Source organism: Pseudorca crassidens, chromosome 5, assembly GCF_039906515.1.
Source record: "Pseudorca crassidens isolate mPseCra1 chromosome 5, mPseCra1.hap1, whole genome shotgun sequence".
Taxonomy (NCBI): Eukaryota; Metazoa; Chordata; class Mammalia; order Artiodactyla; family Delphinidae; genus Pseudorca; species Pseudorca crassidens.
In genome coordinates, this window is record NC_090300.1 from 93,818,870 (window position 1) to 93,844,640 (window position 25,771).

At 39.4% G+C, this 25,771-nt stretch overlaps 1 protein-coding gene across 1 annotated transcript in view; it reads left to right on the forward strand.

Annotated features, from left to right (window-relative positions):
• Positions 1-25,771, forward strand: part of MORC1 (MORC family CW-type zinc finger 1) — a 350,504-nt gene that overhangs the window by 320,984 nt on the left and 3,749 nt on the right. Inside the window, exons 27-32 of the mRNA XM_067738944.1 lie at positions 2,617-2,686; positions 4,805-4,871; positions 8,122-8,265; positions 16,362-16,449; positions 17,902-17,955; positions 25,571-25,765. Of these exons, the coding sequence (XP_067595045.1) occupies positions 2,617-2,686; positions 4,805-4,871; positions 8,122-8,265; positions 16,362-16,449; positions 17,902-17,955; positions 25,571-25,765 (618 nt within the window). The remainder of the gene's footprint in view (positions 1-2,616; positions 2,687-4,804; positions 4,872-8,121; positions 8,266-16,361; positions 16,450-17,901; positions 17,956-25,570; positions 25,766-25,771) is intronic.

Genomic DNA, 25,771 nt, shown 5'->3' on the forward strand with positions numbered 1-25,771 from the left:
ATGATTTATTTATCCTCTTAAATATATACTTCACAAAATTGAGCATGTGGTATTATGCTGATCCTTTGCATGCCTTGGAGAATTGACAAATCCCACTCTACTCATTGTTAACATGATTTTAATTAAGGTATCTAAAACCCCTTGTTAAGACTTAACTGTAATCTCATTTACTGTGTGGGAAGTATTATCTATTCCATGACCGAAGTAAAATCTTAGGAAAGCGATATCCTCAAACTGCAGAGTATGAGACACAGTTAAGCCTAAGTGGCTGGAGAGCATTTCTATACTGAAATGAAGTAATATATGTGAAAGAGCTTCACAAGTATCAAAATACACAAATAGTGTCATTGAAAAGACAACTGCATGTTTTCTTGTCTCAGCTTGAAAAAATCCAGACCTTCAAAGCTGCAAGTACATTGTAAAAAAAAAGGCGGCATCCTATGAACTCAGATATTTACACAGTGTCATTTAAAAGGAAATACTGTAGGCTGTGAATTGTTTATCCAAAATATTTTAAACATTACTATGCCAAAGAATAAAGGAAATAAAAGAAAGGAAAGGAAAAGAAGGAAATCTCTCCTGCAATAGAGACGGTAAAGCCTCGTGTAAGTAACACTTTTGGGGTGAGGGGACCATATCTGACCTTCATGGAAACAGCCCTCACACGGCAGAGCTCAAAGCAGAGAACCAAACAATAAAATGTAAAAATAATTTCAAGAGGCTGTGTTAATAATACCGCCACCAGGAGTTCCCTGCTGGGAGTGCTGTCATTTTTGTTAAGCTTAGATACTTTTATCTTGTCTGATTTCCATCATAAGGAGAAGTTACCAAAGAAAATGAACACATCCTGAGTAGGATCATCATAGATTATTACAAAGTGGTTATTACTAAAGGCGTTAAGTAGTTCTTCTCATGAGCTTATCTTGTGGTTGCTGTTAACTGTGGTAGGAAATAGTCTATGCTGCCTATAAACTGTTCAAAAAATATTCACTTCAAAGGGAAGACACAAAGTATGGAGCTCTTCCTTACATATCAACAAATCAGGAGAAAACTTTAGATTTTATGTTACATCAGAAATAAATAAGATACCATTTTAAAGTCATTTTGCAAAATGAACTTTAAAAATATATGCATTTCTGTCCTGCGACTTGAGGACACAGGGAGGGGGAGGTAAGCTGGGACAAAGTGAGAGAGTAGCATTAACATGTATACACTACCAAATGTAAGATGGATAGCTAGTGGGAAGTAGCTGCATCGCACAGGGAGATCAGCTCGGTGCCTTGTGACCACCTAGAGGGGTGGGATAGGAAGGGTGGGAGGGAAACACAAGAGGGAGGGGATATGGGGATATACGTATACATATAGCTGATTCACTTTGTTATACAGCAGAAACTAATACAACATTGTAAAGCAATTATACTCCAATAAAGATGTTAAAAAATATATATATGCATTTTATTTACTTCCTGGGGCATGAATTTATTTACAGTATAAGAATAAAAGGGCTTCCCTGGTGGCGCAGTGGTTGAGAGTCCACCTGCCGATGCAGGGGACACGGGTTCATGCCCCGGTCCGGGAGGATCCCACATGCCACAGAGTGGCTGGGCCCGTGAGCCATGGCCATTGAGCCTGTGCGTCCGGAGCCTGTGCTCCGCGACGGGAGAGGCCACAACAGTGAGAGGCCCGCGTACCGCAAAAAAAAAAAAAAAAAAAAAAAGAATAAAAATATTTTGAAATGGACCAAAGTAACTTAGAATCATTTATTTCCCCCTACCTACAAGGCTTGCTTTCTCTTAATTTGGATAAAATAGAAAATGACAGTGATGGACGGCCTCTCAGTTCTTTCGTTGCTAGGTTACATGTGTGTCCATTTACCCTGCTTCCTGACAGAGCACAGTTTCCAGAATGCCGTGTATAATATATGCCTTTGTTTCCTGGGAGGGGAGAAAAGGAAGGTTGATAGCCTCCCCATCCCACGTTTGTTTAGCAGTTTAGAGGGGGCATTGAAAGGCGAAGGATACACACAATGGGTAAGCTCCAGAAAACTGAGAGCTGTACACCTCACACCAGGTGACAGAGTCAGGAGCCCAGTGTGTCTCAGCACGTGTTCAGGGGTCTTCAGATCAAGGAGCAGACAGAGCTTTTGCTTTGCCCCTGTCTTCTTCAGATTCCTTTTTTTTACTGCCTTTGCCCCACCTTCTCAGACACTTAAAAATACGTGAAAGGAGCTTCTGGATCTGTTTTCTTGGGTGGCATAAACAAACTCCATCTCTCTCTCTCTCTCTCTCTCTCTCTCTCTCTGTCTGTCTCTCTGATCTAAAGAAGCGCATTCCCAAAATGTAAGTTTTCTATGGAAATATTGGTAGAAATGTAAAAATCCCACTAAAGAAATGATAGACATAAACATGACAATTATAATGCAACCATCCTTGAGCTGCATTCCAGTATAATTTTTGACAACACGTATGATTGTCTCCCTTCAGAACATGTCCCTAAACTGTCCTGGCAACCTTATGGTCTCTCTCTGATATGGGCATTGATGTTCAAGGTCAGTTTTGCACCTTACTATATGTCCTTTGTTTTTGTACAGCTTTAAATACGGAGCTTGTTTTTCAGGTTTTAGATAAAAGTGACCCTGATGTTTCACTGAGACAAGAAGAAAAGGAAGTTTCTCTTATGAATAAAGGTAAAAAAAGAATTCAGTTTACGTCTGTTAGCTGTAACGTCTTGAGTCTTTTTCAGTATGACTTATGCGACATATCTTATGTAGGATATAGATCAGAAGTTTGGTAGCAGTTCGGATTTTAAAAAATTAAATCTGTTTTTCCAATAGTGGGAGGAGAGGTGGGTAGAGAGTGAGCTGCCAACCTCACACATTTTGGAGGGGCAGGGGGACACTTCCTGCCTGAGCGCACTTCCCCCAGTACTACCTCACTGCCTGAAATTCCAACAGTGGACGTCTGTCACCCCCTCATTGAATTCTACTTAGAAATTTGCTGACGACTGATATCAGGCCTATAATTTTCAGAAACTATTTTTGAATATTACGATGACATTCCTCTGTTTTCAGTCATTTTAGTTCTTTCCCTAGTTTGCATGATTCCTCTGAGATCACTAAGAATATTTCAACAAACGCATTTATTAGTTCCTTCATGTCCGTGGGATGTAATTTGTCTTAGGTGAGAGACTTGAGCTTCTTTTAAGCATAAAGTTGCCATCTGATAATATTCAATCTAAAGACAATTTCCCTGCATAGAGAAGCTGGAAACAAGCTAGACTCAGAAAATTTTATTTTCTTAGTGTCCATTCATTATTATTAGTAGAATTCTTTTATTATGTGTTATATTATTATTATACCATTGTCTCCTTTATTGTAAAATTATACCATTGGGCCTAAGCAGCAGGACCATTCTTTTCATTGTCATCTTCTTATTTTGAAATAAGTTTTAAAGCCTTTCTTAGTCTCCTAAACAGGTCTCAGTTCATTTTGACTCCATAATTTCCAGTTGTTTTTGTGTCGATCCATGCCATCATTTCGTGTTCACTCTTGGTTGTAAGCTCTCCCTTCTTTTATACTTCATTGCTTAGGTAACCTAATCAGTCATTCATTCACATCTTTATATTTGAACCCATTAGTGAGGTTCATAAGAAATCACACTTTTTCTCTTTCATCATAACTAGGATAGTTAGCTATTCCACAATCAAGATTTCTTTTGTAAGGGTCTCTTAATTTTAAAGCCAGTCTTTTATAGAAGTTTCAAACTATTAACATGCCTTCAAGTATGTGCCTGTTGGATTTCCAAATTGTAATGAAAAAATTGTTAATACAATTTTGCTCCTAAAATTAATATTTAATTTCAAATACTCATCCTGGATTTGGAAGGAACGAATCGTGAAATATTTTCAAATGACTGTAGTTATGAATTAGTTGGCTAATGGGTTAAGAAATTTTACTTTGCATGCAGATCATGAGCAAAACCAACTGTGCCTGCAGTGCGCTTGGAAAACCTGTCTATTCTCTTTTATGTTTCCTTAGAGGAGTCAGGCAGGTCCTCAGCCATTTACTCACCATCCAAAACTTTCCTTGTTGCTGTCCTGTTCCCCTTGGCCTTCAGTGGCCCTAAACTTATTGGCAAGGGTTTACTTGGTGGGACAAGATCACAGTTATCAAAAAGAATTCTAGAGATATTAGCTGGAAGAACACATTGACCTATTCCTTAACACGCTCCCCAAGACACTCTTGAAACCAATCCGAGGGGATCAAAGCATTTCTGCTCTTCTATGGACTGTAAACAAAGCACTAACCTCTCTGAACCTCGGATTCTGAAGTTCCCTGAGTGAGATTAACTCGATGACTGTAGGTCGCTTTCTGCTTTAAAGTTCTGCTCTCTCCTAGAGGCACATTTCTGATTGGGATCTGTCAGGATGTCTTTGAACCTGAACTCAAAATGGAAGAGAGTAAGATACTGGGGGAAGACAAGTGGTTGTCTGCACAGGGGCTGCTGAGAGAAGGGACACTGGACAGTTCCCATTAGTCATCCCGTGCACAGCAATAGCAAAAAATAAGCATCATTAAAAAGAAATTATAAAAAACAAGCTACAGAGGCTCTTGGATTCTTTATTAAGAGGTTATTATAAATTACCTTAAGAACATATTGGTGCAGTTTTACAAAAGAGTGTTTGAATACAAAGCCAAATTATATACAAGTTGTTAATGAACTGCTAACACTTCTTTCAGTTCGCTTCATTGTGTAATCGCCAAAATGTGATTGACTTTCTTCATTTTGTCTATGTTCTTTTGAAGAAACACAGGAGTTGTGCAGTGATACTGCAGAAATAAAGAGAAACCCTTCATCACCTAACTGGGAAAGGTGAGTGTACTGCAATTATACAAATTCCAAGGGAGTACAATTATACTGTTGAAAAGTAATTATCAATGTTTAAATACAAGAAGAAAGAAAATAATAGCAACAAGCAAAGGCAATGAAGAGTGGAACCAGATTTTACAAAGGAGACAGGAAAGAATAGAATACACTAGATTTCTTACCCTTTTCCCAAACTTTTTCATTTTCTTTTGTGAGGATTTGGGAATTATGAAATGGAACAGGCGTAACTTCCCGCTCACAGAAAGCAACCAATTCAAATTATTGTAATATAGTCAAAGAACTAAAAATGTCACATATACGTATGACTATGAAATCATGAGCTGATTTTTTTGTGTGTGGCTCATTATCTTATTGCCATACATATGTGCAATAATCATCGTATGCTAGAATTTTCTTGACATAAGACTCTTGTCACTTTTAAATAGAAGCTGAATATTTTGGTTATCCAATAGAATGAAAAAAAAAATGTTTTCAAGGAAACAGATTCTTATCCTCACGCTGCTCCAAATTTGTCTAAGCTGCTTTCCAAGCATTCAGACCCAGTGTTGCTGGGAAGAATCCTGTGTTCTTTTTGCAGAGGGGCACACTGAATTAAGTACAAGAAAAACAAAACAAAACCAAACCTAAGAGGAGCTGTTATTGTCCTGCACTTGCTGACTGAGTAGTCACTCTAACCCTCAAATCCCATCCCTCCACTCTTCCACTCAGAAGCCTTTCATAGCCCCACCACTTTTAACACAAGGCAGAAACTCCTGAGCATGGCACAGGCCCCCTGTGCTCATGACTCCCAGGTTAGCTCCCACTTTGCTTCCCAGACTTTCAAAATTGCTTCCCATTCTGTTATATCACAAAATTCCACCTCTTTTCCCACACCACTTCCTGGGTTTGAATGCCCTCTTGTGTACTGGTCTGTTACCCTTTCATTCATGTCCCAGTTCAAGTGTTCTCTCCTTTGGGGGGCCCCGATTCTCCTGGGCAGACTCAGGTGTTCACAGAGCCACCACTGCGGGGATCAGATTGCATCATAGTTCATTCAACTGCAGTAATTATTTGTTAAATACCAACCACGTTCTGACACACAGTGTGAACAACTCCTCACGTCAGGTGGAATTGTCATCTGAATATCTGTCTTCCCTCTGCATGTGAGCTTCATGAAGGACAGGGCTCATATCTTTTCTTCTTTGTAACTCTGGCCTCTGACAGATCTTCCCCGAACACTCCATCTAAAATAGCCCACCTTCTGATAACACACACCATCAAATTGTATCATCCCACTGTATTTCTTTCAGAGCCTTTATTATTATTTTAAAGTATCTTATTCAATTATCTATTTCTTTTAACACTTTACATTCTAGCTTTCTTATTTTCTGTCTTTTCACTTGAAACTTACTCACTCCACAAGAACAGGGGCTATCTTACTCACCGCTGTGTCCTTAGTGTCCAGAATAGCACCTGCCTCAGAGTTGGCATTCTATAATATTTGTTGATTGAATAAATGATGTAATTTCCCCCCCCAGTGCTGTTGTTAGGTCATTTTATGGACGATGCTTTAACCTAAAGTTATTTATTAAAATTTGAGTTGAAATTTAAAATCCATCCAAAAACTAAAACATGTTTTTTTGCCTGTGTGTGTATTATTTCATATATTACTTTTAGGCTTTTATGAACTTGTGTTTTTTAAAAATAATCTTTGAGTCATAACTACAATATGAATGTTAGAACTATTATCCAATTAAAACAATCTTAATGGGAGAATCTTATCAAATTCATTAGTAGTGGTAGTAATAGTGGAGATGATTATAATAACATTGATAACTAGGTACTGTCTGCTGAGCACTTACTGTTAGTAGGCATTGAGCTAAATTCTGTGTATGTATTATGTAATCCTCAGCACAGCTCTGTGAGGCAGGCACTATTATTATTTGGCAGAAGAAGAAACAAAGGTTCAGGGAGGGATCTCTGTGCTCTGGTGTAGTGCATTTTACCCTCCACCTCCCACCCCAGCATGAATTTCCAGCATCCCAAAAATGGTAAAAAAAAAAAAAAAAGAAAATTTAAATTTAAGGACTTCTTTAATAAAATTTCAGCATAAAAGAGGTTATAATTAATAGGCTTCAGACATTGTGTGAGTGTTCTTTAACAGACAATTAAGCATTAGTTATAACAGTGTTCTTAATCTTATATAAAGTATCAGCTGAAGTTAGGCAGTATAATTACTGACAAAGAACTGTTGACAGTAGAAACATGTTCCATTTGATATAAGCTATTATCCAATTTTTTAAAAAAGGTCCATACATTGTAAACATAGGAAACTCTCTAGAGTTGCGGTCTTAATTCATGGACGTTAGCATGAAGGAATTACTAAAATCTCCTTTTCACTTGACAAATAAGACCCTACGTGATCTGGCCCCCACCTGCCTACCCAGCTTCGCCTCCCATATTGCGTGTCCCCCAGCCCTCCTGAGCTTTTTTGTTCCCCCGGTACTGAAAGCCTTGGGGCTCATTAACACACTACACACTACTATTTGCATCCTCATTGTGAGCTCTTCTCCACGCTGCAGCCAGTTATCTTTTTAAAACATGTATCAATCAGCTCACCTCACTCCCATGGAAGAAACCCTCCAATGGTAGCACCTGCTCTGCTTAAAATAAACTCCAGTCCCCACCCCATGGCCAGTGCCTCTCACCTCCTCTCTCTGCCTCTTCTTCCTGTGCACTCCCCCCCTGCAGCCCTGGCCTTCTTGTGTGTCTCTCAACAGCCCTACCTTGTTTCTCCCCCAGGATCATTACACTTCACATGGAATGCTCTCCTTCCACCAGATCTTGACTACATATTTCTTTCAGCTGACTTTGCTTTATTTCTGGACCTACCTTCTGTACTTACCTTCCCCCAGGCTAAAGTAGAACTTGGGTTTAAAAGCTTCTTTCAGCAAATAAGAGACAAATGGTATATGACTACTGTTATTAAGAATAAATTACTGCCAATTCTATTTAATTGGGGCTACCCAAAAACCTTGCAACAAGATTTGTCAGGAATAAATAGTAATTCTTATACCTGAGAATTGATTTTATATAACTACATAAATGACAGTTTTCAGCATTACATCTATGTCCTAGCTTTCATTTTTTGCGTATTAACATCTCATTTGTTGTGTATTAATATTTCTGAATTTATTAGTATCTAATGTGATTTCTACTTAGAAACTATAAACCTTGGCTTGTTTTTGCCCAGTAGGCCAGTGGAAGATTTAAATTCAAGTTCTGGATATGAAGCCAGCGTGTCTGTGAGGGGTGGTTGTAAAGTTGCTTCTTCACTGACAACATCTTCTCAAAGCACATCTGTCAAGGAAACAGTAAGAAAACTGACATCTAATTTAAGGTAAAAATACTTACTAGCATATTTCTACATATGCTTTGTTGAATTTTCTAAGCAGTGACAATTCCTGATATTCTTTTCTCTGTTGGGTGGTGATATTATTGAGAAAATTCAATAAAATGACTTTATGACTTGTCTCCTAACTGCACTGATTTAGATATAACGTGGGTGACATGTCTTTTGAAAGAGAACTGTTGTCACTAACTGCCCTCTTGTTACATGGTCCAGCAATATGGTGGATGTTAATCCTCCCTCCAGTGTAATAAAGAACCAGGATTTGTAAGGATAGAAGACAGGACAGAAAGGGCTTTTAAAAACAGATGAATGGTAGTGTATATATGTCCATGCCACTATCTCACTTCGTCCTAGCTTACCCTTCCCCCTCCCCATGTCCTTAAGTCCATTCTCTACGTCTGCGTCTTTATTCCTGTCCTGTCCCTAGGTTCTTCAGAACCATTTTTTTTTTTTAGAGTCCATATATATGTGTTAGCATATGGTATTTTTTTTTCCCTTTCTGACTTACTGCACTCTGTATGACAGTGGGAAGCAGCCGCATAGCACAGGGAGATCAGCTCAGTGCTTTGTGTCCACCTAGAGGGGTGGGATAGGGAGGGTGGGAGGGAGATGCAAGAGGGAGGAGACATGGGGATATATGTATATGTATAGCTGATTCACTTTGTTATAAAGCAGAAACTAACACACCATTGTAAAGCAATGATGCTCCAATAAAGATGTTAAAAAAAAACAAAAACAAAACCAAATAGGGGCCATTTATAATGAACGGGGCAAAAAAAAAAAAGAATTCTTACTGAATTTCTTCCTTCCTTCCTTCTTCCCTCCCTCCCTTTCTTTCCGTTCTTTCTCTTTTGTTTTTTTTTACTGCCTCACGAAGACCCTCATGACATTATGGCCTTCTAGAAAGTCTCTTTTTGTAGCTTTAGATACTGAACTTATTGAGAGAAACTGAGTTTTACTTTTTGGTTCAGTGTACAATCTTAACATTTGTGGGCATGGTTAATGAGGGGTTTAAATGTCTGGATCTCAGTTCTCAAAGGATGGAGATAGGGAGGGGGTAAAGTCCAAGGTTCAGAGTTTTTCCAGGTAGGGACCAATGATAGGAGAGGGCTTTACAGTCAAGCCAAAGAAGTTAGTGTACAGAAGAGTGCTCTCAAATAGGTGTCATATGAGCGGGTGGGGGACAGTAGCAGAAGCACCACTAAATTAGTACAGCCAGTTGGTTTGGCTGGGCTTCACAAGCTTTGAGGGGCCTGGGTGAGGTAAGAGGCTTTCAGCAGAGGGAAATACAACATGCTCTAGCTGGAACAGTATTTTCCCTTAGGATGTTACTTTGACTTTCTGATCAGTGACTGACAAAATCTTCCTGAAGAAAGGAGTTGGCAAAGGATAGAAACAGGAAGGAAGAGAAAGTTAGAGGTGGGGCATATATATAGGGAGCTATGGCCCCTACGCAGGCCCAGGATAGGGTCTAGGTTCCTGTGTGTGACAGTAGACTGCAAACCACTGGAAGCCATGAATTGCATTCTGCAGTTGCCCTGGGCTTTATGGAAGTTTCTGTGTCTAGGGCTGCGGGGCTGTGCTTACATGGATGAGGGCCCCACCTACCATCCTTTAGGAACACACACCTAACATCCGTCCTGCCCTAGGAGAAAGGAGGACGCTCTTGTTATATTCAGGTGGATCCAACTTGGACTTTGCATCAGGACACATTTTCACTAATGACACTAGGGATCCAGAGACAAGTCACTGATCAAGGAGTGAAGCCAGAGAGCTGCATTCCTGAACAGTAAGTTCTGACTACCAGCTCTGCACAGTGTCTGGGTTGGCAAGCTTGCACGAGCCTGGGAACGGGACAGAAGCAAGCCAGACCTCAGGGTTGTACAAATATTATGAGGTTGAAAAGGCCATTCATCCAGTGATCTGGATGGATGTCAGTCTCATACTGCCATGGCCTACAGTATAGTCCCTAGAAAATGGGATTCTCCAACCATCGTCTTGCCTTCTATCAGTGTTCGTCCGGACGTAGTATGTAAGATCCTCATCCTTGATGTTGGGTAGCCTTAAGTTTGAATCCTGGTTTCTTACTCACTAGTTCTGAGATTCAGGCATGTCAATTGGTCCCTAAGACATGGTAGTATGGAAAAAATTATATATCAGTATGCCTGTGTATATCTGAATAAATGTGTGCATATTATTAAAAAATGTACGGATATGACATGTCAATGACTGGGACATTGCTTCAAGTGAACCAGGCCTTCTTGATGATAATAATAGCCACTATTTATGAGTCACTATTATATTTTACACAGTCACCTAAGTGCTTTGTATACATTAGCTCCTTAGACAAACTTACAAGGCTGGTATTATTTTTAATTTTTTTTTTTTAAAACGCTAAACTGAAAAAGAGAAACTAAGTAACACTCAAAATCACAAAGACAATTACACAGCTACTAAGGACAGGGCTCCCTGATTTGGAAGCTCTTGCTTTTAATCACGGTGTATATATATACTCACACATACATATGTACATACTTACGTATATACACACACACTTTTTGTAATATTCACTACATATACACACACACAGACACCCACACACGCTTTGCTACTCTCTGCACTGTGAGCCTGGAGAGATTTGCCTGGTTGTGTTGCAGCAGAGTTTGGATGTACAACTGTGCATTATCATCTTCTTTATTTTTTCTTGGCTAATTTTTGTTCTGCCTCTAAGTGTATCATCATTAATAATTTTCATGAGTTACATGTGATCAAAAAGGAGATAATCTGATTGAGTGTACTAAGGCTTTAAGGTGCATCCACCTCTATAATTAGGCATCACTAGAAAATTTAAATTTCCCAGAAACCATCTCCCTAATGAACATGTAGAATCTTTAGTACTTGAAATCATCACACTGTTATCAACTGAACACTCTGAGAGCCAAATGAATTAATAAATAAGCTCCTTTCTGTACCAGCTTGAATTTTTTTGTGGTGATTGTTTTATAAAAATATTCAGTGGGAAAAGAATTGTACACAACACAAGGCTTTAACTGGAACAAAAGGAGCTCCTCATTTACCAATTTTCTCTTTTGCCTTTGGCAGCATGTCATATGTTTTCTCACATTTCACCAGTGAAAACAGATTTCTTGTCTTCTTTATGTTTTCTTCCCTGTATTGCACTATTCTATTGTCTGGTCCACATATTAGTCCTTGTGTTTACTAGACTTTAAATTCCTCCAGGCATGAAGATTATGGCTGGCCATGTACAGTGTGGAGGGGACCATGTTCTTTACACTCACGATTGTTCACCAGACTTGCCTTGCTTGTCACAGATAAGAGAGCAGTCAGGCCCTTTGAAGTGTGTGGAGTGTTCCCTCCACTTGGTTCACTTTGAACATGACATCATCCTTATCCCTTCCTACACTGCTAAATGGGCCTCTTCTATTAGTTTCATGTTATAAATTAATAAAAAATAGTCGTTCTTATTATCCTTTTTTATCACCCGATTATGCTCAGTTTAACATTTTCCTGTCTTGCATTATGTTTTGTTTTATGTGTATTAATTTATTTAATCCCCAAATGTAGTAACTCCTTTGAAAACAGATTGAATTTTCCACAGTGTCCAATGTGTATTAGTAGATTTTCAAAAATAATTTTAGTTAAATTGAAAGGGATTAATGTAAAAAGCAGTGAATAGTACTACTGGATGTTAAAGTATTTTCAAATAATGGGGTGCAACTGAGTTGTGTGAATAAATCAGAGGTAAATAAGGTAAACTGAGATCCAGATTGTTAAATTTTACCAAATGGTCCTAAATATTAAAGCAGTATCAAATCTCAAATCACTTTCAACAACAACAACAACAATAATAATATTTTTTATGCACTTACTATGTGCCAGGCACTGTCCTAAGGGCTCTGCATATGTTAACTCACTTAAACCTTACAACAACCCTATAAATAGATACTTTTATTATCCCCATTTTACAGATGAGAAAATTGAGGTATGCAGAGGTTAAGTAATTTGCCCAGCATTACATAACTCTTACGTGGTAGAGCTGGGATTTGAATATTGGCAGTGTGGTCTCATAGTCCTTACTCACAAATACTAACCTATAATGCCTTGTTTTAGTTTATCGTTGTATATGTAAACTCGATATAAGTCAGGCTTCATTTATTTCACCTCTACAAAAGTGCAAACATGCTTCATGTTATCTTAACTTTTAAAAATACCAAAAATAAATTTTAAAAAGAAAGTCACTTTTTACAGGTTGCTGCCAGTTACTGAAGCAAAAGAAAAGACCACACACACACAAAAAAATTAGCAATTGAGGTCTATCAAAAACCAGGACCTGACTCCTGGTTTTAGAAAGTGGAGCCATGCCATTTCCATAGCCTTTCACTGGGTTGAAGGAGAGAGTTTCGCTCTACCTCAGGTAGGAGGCTTGCTCTTCTCCTTAGCCAAGACCAAGCTTATTATTAACTAGTTTACTCTTTAAAAAGAACAGCAGGATAACCAGGAACCTCTGTGTATCTCTGCTCATGCCTAGAAAGAGCAGAGTTATATTAATGCAAGAAAGATTTTTCTTAAGGAAAAATTACCCTGTTGAGAAAGGATATGACCATGGAATGAAAAGGAAATGGCCCTTAGCTGGAGCTTTTCAAAGCTTGGTCGTCATATATGGAGACAGAGCTGATTTAGTGTCGTAGCTCAACTAGTTGAACTCTATAAAAATTTCCAACTCAAACTTGTAGATACGGATATGGTTTCTGTAGGAATTCAACTGAAATGGGCATTATAGCCAAGAACCTATTACAGTTCTGGGTGCAAACAATAGCTCTGGAAGATCTTCAGGTTACTTATTTCTTGAATCCCCAAGAAGAGAGATAATGTTAATAAAGACAAATTCCTGATTTTATTAGCAAGTTTGGAGGTGGAACTATGAATAAAAGCTCCAAGGGAAGAAGGGGTGTTCTTGGTAAGAAAAGACTCCCCTTGAATGGTAGCACTTGGTTCTTGAGTCCCTCCAAAATACACAGTATCCATTTCGATACTCCAGATACCAGGTTATTCCTATAGTTCTGTGCTGAGCACATCGTTGAAGGACCTTTTGTGAATTAGAGGATCACTGTTTCTGTCTTAAAGGAAACCTGAAGTTTGAGGGTGGAGAGAAGTTTGATTATATATACCCTCCTCAGGAACAAAAGAAGGTGTCATTGAAGAATTGCATCGAAGAAAGGGACTCAAGACAATAAATGAAGGAATTTTTAAAGAGTTCTTAAGCATCTACATTCAGCCCCCACATTTATGATTTTTGGTAGCTTACAGTTTTTAAGAGGATCTAACAGTTTTCCTGGATTAATTTTTCAAGAAAAGGAAAATGCGGAGGTCTGTGCGTTTGTGCTTAGAGACTACAGGAGCAGGATAATTTGTCTTCCTCTCCAGTCAGTCTCGTGGGACAGAATCCCCAAGGGAAGAGCCTTTTAGAAGAAGTGAGATGGAGGAGAGAGTACAAAGGTGGATACTAAGGTCTTGGAGGGAGAGGGGCAAAGGAGAGTACAGGTGGGCGTGGAGATGAGGATCCTTAACAATTAGGGAACCAGAGAGGTTCAAAATAGGAATAAGTCCTTAATCAAAGAGCTTCCATAGGGCTTCCCTGGTGGCACAGTGGTTGAGAGTCCGCCTGCCGATGCAGGGGACGTGGGTTCGTGCCCCAGTCCAGGAGGATCCCACATGCCGCGGAGCGGCTGGGCCCGTGAGCCATGGCCGCTGAGCCTGCATGTCCGGAGCCTGTGCTCCGCAACAGGAGAGGCCACAACAGTGAGAGGCCCGCGTACCGCCAAAAAAAAAAAAAAAAAAGAGAGCTTCCATAAAGATGACATGAAGTTTTGTATATGAAGCCTATAGCAACACCCAGCACATTTCCAGCACTTTATAAAGAATGGATGACTCTGACCAGGGTGCTCAATACCGTCAGAAAATACTCAGTTCCCCAATATATAGTGCAGTTGGCCTGGCATTCTTCCTTCACAGGCTGTACCCCCCTGCCCCACACAGCTAGCTGACTCCTACCCTTCCTTTGGGGTTTCCCAAATACGAATTTGGGACCCGCTTCTAGGTAGCCATGGTGCTGCATTCCCATTCTAGCTTCTGTCACAGTGTATTGGAATAGTTTTCTTCCTTGTCTGCGTTCCCTACTAGGCTGAATTCAGTGTAATAAGAATGTATTGGGTTCCTAGCATGGGGCACGACGCCAGGCTCTGGAAGGTGCCCTAGATAAAGGCTTTGTTTTAGTAGCATTCAGGGAATGTCTGTGGAATTAATGAGCTTGAGGGTATTGAGAAAGTACAACATGATGAGCTACTTGTGACAAGTGATTCCAATAAAACCTTTACCTAAAGTGTTTCACTTTAAAATAATCTCTCCTTCTCTCTGTGTGTCTTTGTCTCTTTACCTGTCTTTAGAAATAATAGTACACACGTGTGAGACATTATTCAGACTATAATGGTGTTTCATGTAAATTTTGATGTAGAGATTTCACAGACTGAGAATAATCCAGAACTGATTCAGAGCTTTGTCTCTCCCCAACCTGCCCCTTCACCCTTTCCCACTCCCCACCAAATGCCACCACCTCCGAATATTTGTTTTTCTAGAAATACTTCCTTGGAAGATTGCTGATTAGCTCTAAATCTAAACCCCACAGAATTTATACCCACCATGAAAGGGACCAATACTCAGGACCAGTACAGGGGTTTCAACCCTGTATTGGAGGAAGGGAGGCTGGATTTAGGGGAGGAAAGAGGTGGTTTGTATTTAAAAATACCTCTCACCACTTCTCCTCCACGAAACCTACCGTAAACTTGACCACAGGCCTCCTTTCCCAGAGACTCCACTTGAAGCTTTTCTTTCTATACCATCTGATTTCTGCTCAGCTCAAATACCCAGAAGCCCTTTCTCATCCTGCCTCTTCCCTACTCATCTTCTTACCAGCCAGGCAAATAATTCTGAGGACTGTGTGTGTGTGTGTGTGTGTGTGTGTGTGTGTGTGTTACATTTGATGTTGTGAAATGCTGAGGATTTTTAACTTTTTGGATTGAATCTCCTTAAAATTACAAATGAATATTGCCACAAATAATAAAATACTAGGAATGTAAATTATATAAGAAATAGCTGTCTTATCCTTTGTGTGCCATGTTATTTTATAATTGAAAAATTTTGTAAGTCCCTTGGGTAATATACATGAAGTTCTTGGAACACTTCAACATAAAACACTCTATATACTTTTAAGATGTGGTAACTGTAAATTTCTAGATTTCATATTCTCCCAGGAGTGAAATGTATGTCATCTAGGGGATTAATCCTAGAAAAGCCATCACACTAGAAGGGTGGGGTGCTCCTGCCTTTTGACAAAAGGAAGCACGTGTCAGAACAATGACCATGGCTGTCTGGAAAGAGCAGGGTCCATGTATGATTTCTAGGGGTAGTCCTGGAGGCCCTGATGAAAGAATTACTCCGAAGAGTTAAGTTCTTTGGTTTTCTTTGGGAAAAAGTCAGTAAGCCTGTAGTCAGCCTCTTTTCCTCCGGGAATTTTGCAATGCTGACTTAGCTCTCTGCTGAGGAGAAATTCAGGTAGGTGCAAGGCTTTCCTGGACTGCTTGGTTATGGACGGGCATTGTGAGCTCACGCTTGCTTGCTTTAATAAACGTTTTATTTTAAGATAAATGTACAGAGATATCCCCTGTACCCTTTACCCAGTTTCTCCCAATGGTAACATTTTGCAAAACTATAGAACAATATGGAAATTAGGATATTGACATTGACACAGTCAAGATACAGAAGACTTCCATCACCACAAGGATTCTTCCTGTTGCCCTTTTATAGCCATGGCCACCTCCCTCTCCCCAGTCAATGCCCTTTGAAGAACACTTTGATGCCACTTATAAAAACAAACTACTTGGCAGGCACAAATGTTCGTCTTTGCCAAGATATTTAAGAAAACCCAGGAGATAGAGCCAGTTCGGACACATGAGCGCTGCATCTCTTTTCCTGGTATATTCTCATCTCTGCTGTGCTTATATTCCTAGGGAGATTCTTCTGTATTTTTTCCCTGAGTATTGTCTACCATCAGAATTTGGCCACACGTCTCTGGAGGAACTTACAGCAAGTTTGGAGGCAAGCTGACTTTTTTTGAACTTTGAGGGAATGACAGAACACCCTGAATTGAATCTTCAGTGAAGAAAAATGTAAAGGGTTACCAATGAGAGGACCTAGGATAGCTTAAGTGAATGAGGATGGGGATCTTTGTACTAAGTGGGTAACTCGGAATTAAAGCTGCATGGGAAACCAGCATGGCCAAGGTTTAAATAAACTCTGGGAAGATTGTGCAGACTGAGAGTAGTCAGTCTCTGAGATGAAAAGAGACAGGATATAGTCCTTAACTTCTCTCCCTGCACCAAAAATAGTTCCTATCCCTTAGATACACTTCCTCAGCTACCTTTTATGAGGAACTGAGGTGAAGATTGGGTTAGAATCACTAAGACGTCACAGGGAAAGATGAAGAAAATTGCATTTACCAAATCTCCTCTCAGAGGCAATACTATATATGACGGGAAGGAAAACTTTGATCAGCAGCTACCTGGGGTGCACAGGGTGAGCCTGGCACTGGCCCACAGTGGGCGGTCCCTGAGCTGCTGAGTCACAGCAGGCTGTGGTGAAGCTGAGTGAGGGGTGCAGGCCTCAGGCCGCCAGAGCTGCTCACGGGACTGGAAGAGCCCCGCCAGGTACAGGAGGGTGGGGGCCTTCTTCGCCACCCTCATGCTCGGTGTTGCTTGTGGAAGGGATGGGTACACGTGAAAAGCTATCAGTGAAAAGAGCACCACAAGATTAATTTGCACAGGTGCCATATGTCTTCGTCTGATCCTGGATGAAGTCCTACATCATTGTTTCTGCTGCTTCACCATCTACTGTCACCTCATTCTTTCCCATGGGGCTTCTGACTCAACAGCGTCACTGGGACTGTCTTGTCAAACCACCAGTGACCACTGTGCTGACAAGTGCAGTAGTCACTTATCTTACCTGACCTCTTCAGCCCAGCTGACCACTCTTTCTTTCTTGAAGCACTTTCTTTATGTAGCTTCCATGACAACACACTTCTCATTTTCCTGCTTCCCTCCCTCCCGTCCTCTGCGCTGGCAGCTCCTTCTCTATTTGGTTTCTAAATGTCGGTGTGTCTGAGGGCTTGTTCCTGGACCACTTTCTTCTCTCTATTAAATGTTGTTTCTAGGTGACCTCAGCTAGTCTCTGACTTTAAATACTATCCCACATGCCAGTGACTCTCCCCGGTCTATTTCTGTGGCGTCCCCATCCAAGATATCTAGACTCCAACGGCTTTATTATTTGTCATTTACTTTTCCTTCACCTTGATTTTCTTTTTCATCTGAAAAATTTTAAAACCATGTTGTATAATATAATTAGACCCTGGCTTAAAAGACCCACAGCACCGACGTTGGCAAGTTCTAGGCTTTGATGCTTTTTTATACTAGGTACTTGCATGTTATAACTCTACTGTAGACAGCTCATTCCCTAAAAGTTAATATCCTGTTCTGTTATGATTTATGAAAACAGCTGGAGCAATGCCCAGAACAGACAAACAAGAAGCTGAAAATGTGTTTCAACCAGGTAAGCTTCCTTTCAACGTAATCATTTATATGCTAAATGATCCTGTATTCCAAAGGAGAAATAATATACATTTCTAAATGTTAGGTTTGAAAGGAAATCAAATTTGCATTTACTTATCAAGACTTAGATTAATCTGTAGCATATCAGATGCCACAAAGCAACATCTTTTTGAATTTTAAAGATGCAAATGTTTCCAAACCATAAAGCTTATGAAACACTTGGAGTAGGACTATATTTTGAACAGGAAACATGACATTCTGAGTCTTTAAGCAATAGGTTCACTGGATCCTTGAGACACTGTGCTAAATCAGAAATCTTTTGTATAAAAGTCTTTAATTATTTTGGACAATTCGATATCTCTCTGGGTTTTTTAAATTCTATCAACAGTTTTTTTTAAGTTTATGATTTTTCTATTTTAAAAGCAGCTATAAAATAATGCTAATAAAAGAAAGTAAAAGGAATTTTAAGAAATTCATCCATAGTCCCAAACCATTCCAAGATCACTGGTATTTTTTGGTGTGTTTCATTACAACCTTTCTCTCTCTCTGGGTAGATGGTTTTTTGTTTTTGTTGTTTTGTTTTTTTTTACAGTTTTCTTATAATACTGTGTATCTAGTTCTTAAAGGTTTCCTTGGTGGTGGCAGGGAAGAGTCCATAGAGTCCTTCAGTTCTACTAGAGAAATATCTCAAAAAATCATATGCCCTCAACTTCCTTAAATCACAATCAAGGGAACTGAGACTCCAAGATGTGAACCTGGCCCAACTAACACAGGGGATTAGCACTGGAGCCAGTACAGCCACTGAGGTTCCCAGATACTTCATGGAGGCCACAACAGTCTAGAACTTTTCATGGCACCAGGATCAATATTGAGATGCTTAGGTTTCTGCTGACACTTCACCTGTGTTTGCTCAAACAGGTGCACCAGCTCTATCACTAGCACATATACTAGCATCTTCTTCCAAGCGCTTATGCTTACAGCCATCTTCTGGAAAACTCTCATAATAATATGCAAGACTGGGAGGTGAATGATGCTTCCTGGAATTGTGCACAGCACAGCTGTAAGCACAGGCGCCGCCTCATCTCTTTTGTGGGGAATGGAATATGTTTGAATATTCATGTTTTATAAATGAAATAGAATTGGGAAGTAAGTTCCCCAAAGCATATAACTAGGCAAACTTGAAATGAAAATTAGAACCTAAACTAGATTTCTTCTTAGAAAGGCTGTGTCACAAAGTGTTTGGATTTTAGGGTGTGCCTAAATGTAATACCCCTGTTGATATATTTGCCTCTGATATTTCTGCCTGAGTGCCTACTGGCCTGTGATAAGCAACTGGAAATGAAGGAATATTGTGGTTCTTAATTTCTCATCACTGTTCAACTGAAAATTGAATTTATTTTCTGAGTAGCATTTTTGTTGAAAAAGCAGTAATTGAACATTTTCGGTGTGAAGACTTAGTTGTCATTTCCTAATTAGAGTAAAAGACAGCTTTTATCCAACATATTTTTGACCCTATTCTAGCACTATTATTATTATTATTATTATTTTACTAGTATTATTTTCATCAGCAAATCTAACACTGTGATTGATTAAGAGCCACTAGCTCCAGGCACTAAACTAGGCCTTTTATATATGTTACCTCATTTAATTCTCACAACTTTGGGATGTATAGCTGCCACTATCTCCATGTTAGTAATGAGGAAATGGAGAACCAGAAAGATAACATTCCAATGTCATGATGCAAGTAAGTAGTAGATTCAGGATTGGAACCCAGATTTGTGCCACTCCAGAGCTCTTTTCACTACCTCACTTTATTCCATCTCATTCTTATCCAGACTGTAATACTTCATCCTTATGATAAAGTTTGCAAGTATTACTTGCAGTAGGTATACTACAGCTTCTCAGCCTATTGGCATAAAAGAATTATTGTTTACTTACTAGAGACCTTGACATTACATGGTGAGATGTATATGGGGAGATGCTGACAGTAAAATATGGTGTGGGGAGGGCATGCGGTAGGCAGGTTGTTTACTGTCCCACCAGGAATTGTCCCAACTCTGTGGCAGCCAGCTTGACAAATCACCAGTAGGGTTCCTGGATCTCTTGACACATCCTTATCTACTGGTTAGGGAACTCTGATTTAACTATTTACACTAAAAAACTTAGAAATTTGCTAAGAATTAGTTTATCATACATCTCAGCGTATCCAAGCTTATACATGTCCTTCATGTCTGTTTCTAAATGATATTTTTTCAGTGTCTACACTCAGTAATGGAGCCAAGTTGTTGGGTCTTGGAGGCCAGACTGAATAAGTGTTTATTCAAGGTGTTAGCATAGATGATGAGTAGAATCCTCGTAATGTTCAGGGCAAATGGAATTCAAAGAATCAAAGCAAGATAAACAGTCAAGAGACCATGAGTTCCTGTTGAAATGGAGATGTTGCAAGCAAAATACAGAACAATTGGAATCACGATTTTCTTCACATGAAACTGGTTTTAAGGACTTTATTAATGATTAGTAGCTTTAAGTGGATGGTTATAAAAACTATTGAAATCATTTATTGAAATCCATGTAGGGTTAACTCTATGCACCTTGCTTTAAGGTGTGTACGTTTAATAAAGGGAGGACCCTTTGTAAAGCACAAACTTTTTTGGTCACCCGCCCTGACCACATCAGCAGTGTCCATAACTATTAGAGTAGCAGATGATTCATGACAGCATTGGTGGTCCTTTGCAACCCAACCTGAACCACCATCTTTTATTCTTTCCTCTTGCAAGCCATCTGCTCCATCCAAAGTAGAGTTGCTCCAACCTACTAGACTGGCCTGCCTCTGAGCGTTTCCCCGTGCTGTCCCCCCGAATACTCTTCTCCACTCTCCCAGTCCACGGTTGGCCTCTGGAAATCCTGCCCACCCTTTGTACAGCCTGATCAATGCTACCTTCTACATCAAGCCTACCTCAGTCTCTCCGTGTGAAATTAATCTTGACTTCTGTGTTCTGAGAGGACCTTAAAACTCTACTTTAGCATTAATTAAATTTTCTGCCTTGCATTACAGTAGTTTCCTGTATTTTATTTTCTCCTCAACTAGATTATTGAATCCTTGAAATTAGCAATCCTCTCATGTCCTAGCAACATCAATAAGTACCTTTGAATGCATCTGGACCTTACTATTGTGCATTGACTCAAAGCTGATTGTTTCTGCTGTAGTGTCTGCCCACACAAACACATGCATATTCTTGTAAATAGGGTGCAAAATCTATAGATTTTGTAGTCCTGCCTTACTTTGTGCAAACTTATTAGGATTCTGGAGCTCCAGAGCTGCCACAGCTCTGACTTTTTAAATTCAAGGCAGAAAATTAAAATCTCAGTTGAATATTCTTTCTTTCAAATCCTAATTCCATTCTGAATTAATGGGGTTTGGAAGAATTCCATTTTTGATCTGCCGCAAATACCTCTACAAGAGTGAGTTTAACCAGCAGAACTAAGCCTCTCATCCTGTTACAATTCTATACTCACCTTAATTAAAATGTTAAAACAACCAGAAGTCCTTTTATATTGAGCTTTAAAAGTTGTCAAAAGTGTTACCTTTTTTAGAAACCTCATTGAGATGTTAGCCTGAGAAAGCAAGAAGCATAAGTCAGGAAACTGGCTAAACTGGCCGCTAGTGCTTGAAGGAAATACAGTTTGCTGGTTACAAAATAGTGAACGTTGAGAGACTGAATATGATTTTGAATGTAGCATGCTGTATAAACATTCTTTTTTTCATTTTTGAATTTTATTTTATTTTCTTATACAGCAGGTTCTTATTAGTTATCTATTTTATACATATTAGTGTATACATGTCAATCCCAATCTCCCAGTTCATCCCACCAACACCACCACCACCCCCGCTGCTTTCCCCCCTTGGTGTCCATACATTTGTTCTCTACATCTGTGTCTCAATTTCTGCCCTGCAAACTGGTGCATCTGTACTATTTTTCTAGGTTCCACAAATATGCGTTAATATACGATAATTGTTTTTCTCTTTCTGACTTACTTCACTCTGTATGACAGTCTCTGGATCCATCCACATCTCTACAAATGTCCCAATTTCGTTCCTTTTTATGGCAGAGTAATATTCCATTGTATATATGTACCACATCTTCTTTATCCATTCGTCTGTCAATGGGCATTTAGGTTGCTTCCATGACCTGGCTATTGTAAATAGTACTGCAATGAACATTGGGGTGCATGTGTCTTTTTGGATTAGGGTTTTCTCTGGGTAGATGCCCAGTAGTGGGATTGATGGGTCATATGGTAGTTCTATTTTTAGTTTTTTAAGGAACGTCCATACCGTTCTCCATAATGGCTGTATCAATTTACATTCCCACCAACAGTGCAAGAGGGTTCCCTTTTCTCCACACTCTCTCCAGCATTTGTTGTTTGTAGATTTTCTGATGATGCCCATTCTAACTGGTGTGGGGTGATACCTTATTGTAGTTTTGATTTGCATTTCTCTAATAATTAGTGATGTTGAGCAGCTTTTCATATGCTTCTTGGCCATCTGTATGTCTCTGGAGAAATGTCTATTTAGGTCTTCTGCCCATTTTTGGATTGGGTTGTTTGTTTTTTTAATATTGAGCTGCATGAGCTGTTTATATATTTTGGAGATCAATCCTTTGTCCGTTGATTGGTTTGCAAATATTTTCTCCCATTCTAAGGGTTGTCTTTTCGTTTTGTTTATGGTTTCCTTTGCTGTGCAAAAGCTTTGAAGTTTCATTACGTCCCATTTGTTTATTTTTGTTTTTATTTCCATTTCTCGAGGAGGTGGGTCAAAAAAGATCTTGCTGTGATTTATCTCAAAGAGTGTTCTTCCTATGTTTTCCTCTAAGAGTTTTATAATGTCCGGTCTTACATTGAGGTCTCTAATCCATTTTGAGTTTATTTTTGTGTATGGTGTTAGGGAGTGTTCTAATTTCATTCCTTTACATGTAGCTGTCCATTTTTCCCAGTACCACTTATTGAGGGATGTTATCAAAATGGTATCATACAGTAGGTGTCACTTTATGATTGGCTTTATTCACTCAACCTAATGTCCTTCAGATCCATTAAGTATATCAGTCGTGTGTTTCTTTTTATTGCTGATGAGCAATACTGTTATTTTTCTAGGTAATATTGTTTTTTATATTTTTAATTTTATTTGTTTTGGTTTGTTTTATTATTGTTGTTGCTTTTTACAAGAAAGTGTTTCCTGGCTGTTGTTTAGGATGGCAAAAGCTTATAAGATTCTGAAGTTCTGAAAACTAAGAACTATAATTGGCTGCTGACATCTGAACTGTCCATGACTCTGTCCTCATTATTCCAGCTGTGTTGAATTATTTACCCTACTCTACCTTCAGGCCGTGGGAGATCTCACTTCCTGGGTTTGACAGAAGCCTCCACGGGAAGCACCTGTGAAGCTTCTTGGAGGAGGTGGTTATCGCCTTAGTTTTAAGCCATCAACTTCTTGTAGGTTGAATTGAGCATGTTCAAAAAAGGATGCCCCTCCAAGATCTCAGAATGTAGCCTGCATTTCAAGGCAGGTTTGGCCCTCGTATTTGAAGTCCCTTTGCTGTTAATTCTGAACATCTGCTGTCCTAACTCTTCACTATTTAGTGCCCTGTGGCAGGTGTTGGAAATAGAGAGGTGTACAAAACCAATTTTTTTTTTTACATTGAGGTTACGTTCCCGAGGGAAAGATAGATAACAAACACTTAAATAAAACATAAATAAACATACAATGTGATGTGCCATAAAATGTGCAAGGCCAGGGGATAGACAGTGACGGTGTGTTGGGGAAGGGGAGGCTATTTCAGATACAGAGAGCAAGGAATATCTGAGCCATGTTTTCATACTGGTTGAGACCAAGAGTGAGCCTTGTGTATATCTGGAGCTGAATCTGCTGAACAAAGACAGCAGCAAGGGCAAAGGGTCTGTGGCAGGAGGGAGCTTGATGTATACCTGGAAGGGCGAGGCCTAGAACTCAGGAAATGAGGTAAGAAGAGGCAGAGCCAGGTCAAGGATTTCAGAGTCTAATTCCTTGTGCCCTCACACAAACATCCAGGCAGTGTAAGTCTCGAAAGAAATCTAAGATTTCTTTACGTGGCAATCTATAGATTTCACAATTAAGTCTCACCTTTAATACAACACATGATATATATGTGTGAATGTATGTGTGTATATATATAAACGCACACATATATGGCCATTGTTTACTACTGTGGAGTGGTATTTGGGTCCTTGCTCCCAAATATTCCTCTCAGTTAGTAGCACATGAATAGTATACATAATTGGAGGTAAATTAGTGATGTCAATCCAACTCAAATACCTTAAGTCAGGACTTTAATGCTCTTCTATTTAATGGAGACTCCACACCCGCCTCTCAACTCTAATAATATCTGTGCCTTACTTGGGGCACAATACATTTTCTCCCATAAAGATACAATATTTGCATACTTGTATTATCTCATTCTGTAGACTAGAAGCTTCTTGAGAGCAAAGACTGAATCTTACATATCTCTGCATCACCTATAATAAAATTCAGTGCCTCAAATTTAGGAAGTAGTTGGTGAACGTCTATTAAACAGAATTCAGTATACTTAGGGGGTTTTGTTTGTTTGTTTAAAGAATTTTATAGAAAAAGGAGAAATGTGTGAGGTCAATGAGTGCTTAAAGGCGATGATGTGGCAGTGTTGGGGAAGGGCCTGCATGTATTAGTGAGTGTAGTGGAGGAGGGTGAAGGGGGACAGGGTGGACCCAGAAGACAAATGAGGCTACCTTACAATTTTCCTGGCAACCCAGCATATTAGAATACAGAAATCTTCTTATTGCTGAAACATTCAAATGTTTATCAAAACAGGATTTGCCCTGTATCTCTTTTCTCAGAATATCCCCCGGCCCTCTCAAAATGTTGATACAGGCAATTAATGTCATTTTGAAATTGAAGCATTTGGCCACTCCATTACTTCTTTCTATTCTGTGAGTGTCTCAGGTGCAACACGAGCTCTTGGAAAATAACCAAGACTCTTGAATTAGCAAAGGTCACATGCGTTAGTATATAACCGTACTCTTTACATCAGATTAGGGAACCCAAGGAGAGTGGCACACTAGGAATTCCTCTTACTGTAGCTTCTGTGCTTTTCAGATGCTACAGACTTGAGTTATAAATCACACATTTAAAGCCCCAAGTGGCTGGACACTCTGTCGTCATCTGTGAGTTACTGGTGCTGTGGCGAGTAGTCACAGGCACCTATCCCCTTTGTGCCTTGAAGAATACGGTAGCCCTGGTAGGAGAACAAGTTCAAGCATTACTAGGTTTCTTCTTTATTCCAAAGCAAGGGTTTCTGAGCTGACCTTGGCGTGCCTCTTTATATTATAGTTACTGGACTATTGTGCATTTTTCCTTCTTTCTCTTCCTCTTCCATCAGATTGTTAGTTCCTTAAGGGATCAACATATCTTAAATGTAGACCACCCATAGTACATATGTACAGAGTTGACACGTGGTATATATGTGTAGGATTGGAATATGATATTCTGCTATTAGGGAGGAAAGTAATATTTTAAAAATATACTAAAACTGTTTTTAAAACATTCCCAGGTCCGTAATGTTTACATGGTCCAATATGAAAAAAAACTAAAGGAAACCATGCAATCCATTATCTATGATGCAAACAGAAGAGGAGTGCTTAATGAAGTATCCCTGGGACAATGTGAAAAAAAAAGAAAAGTCACTGAAGACAAACTGAATAATCTTCGTGTGAAACTGACAGTATTATTGCAGAAACTTCAGCTGGTAAGA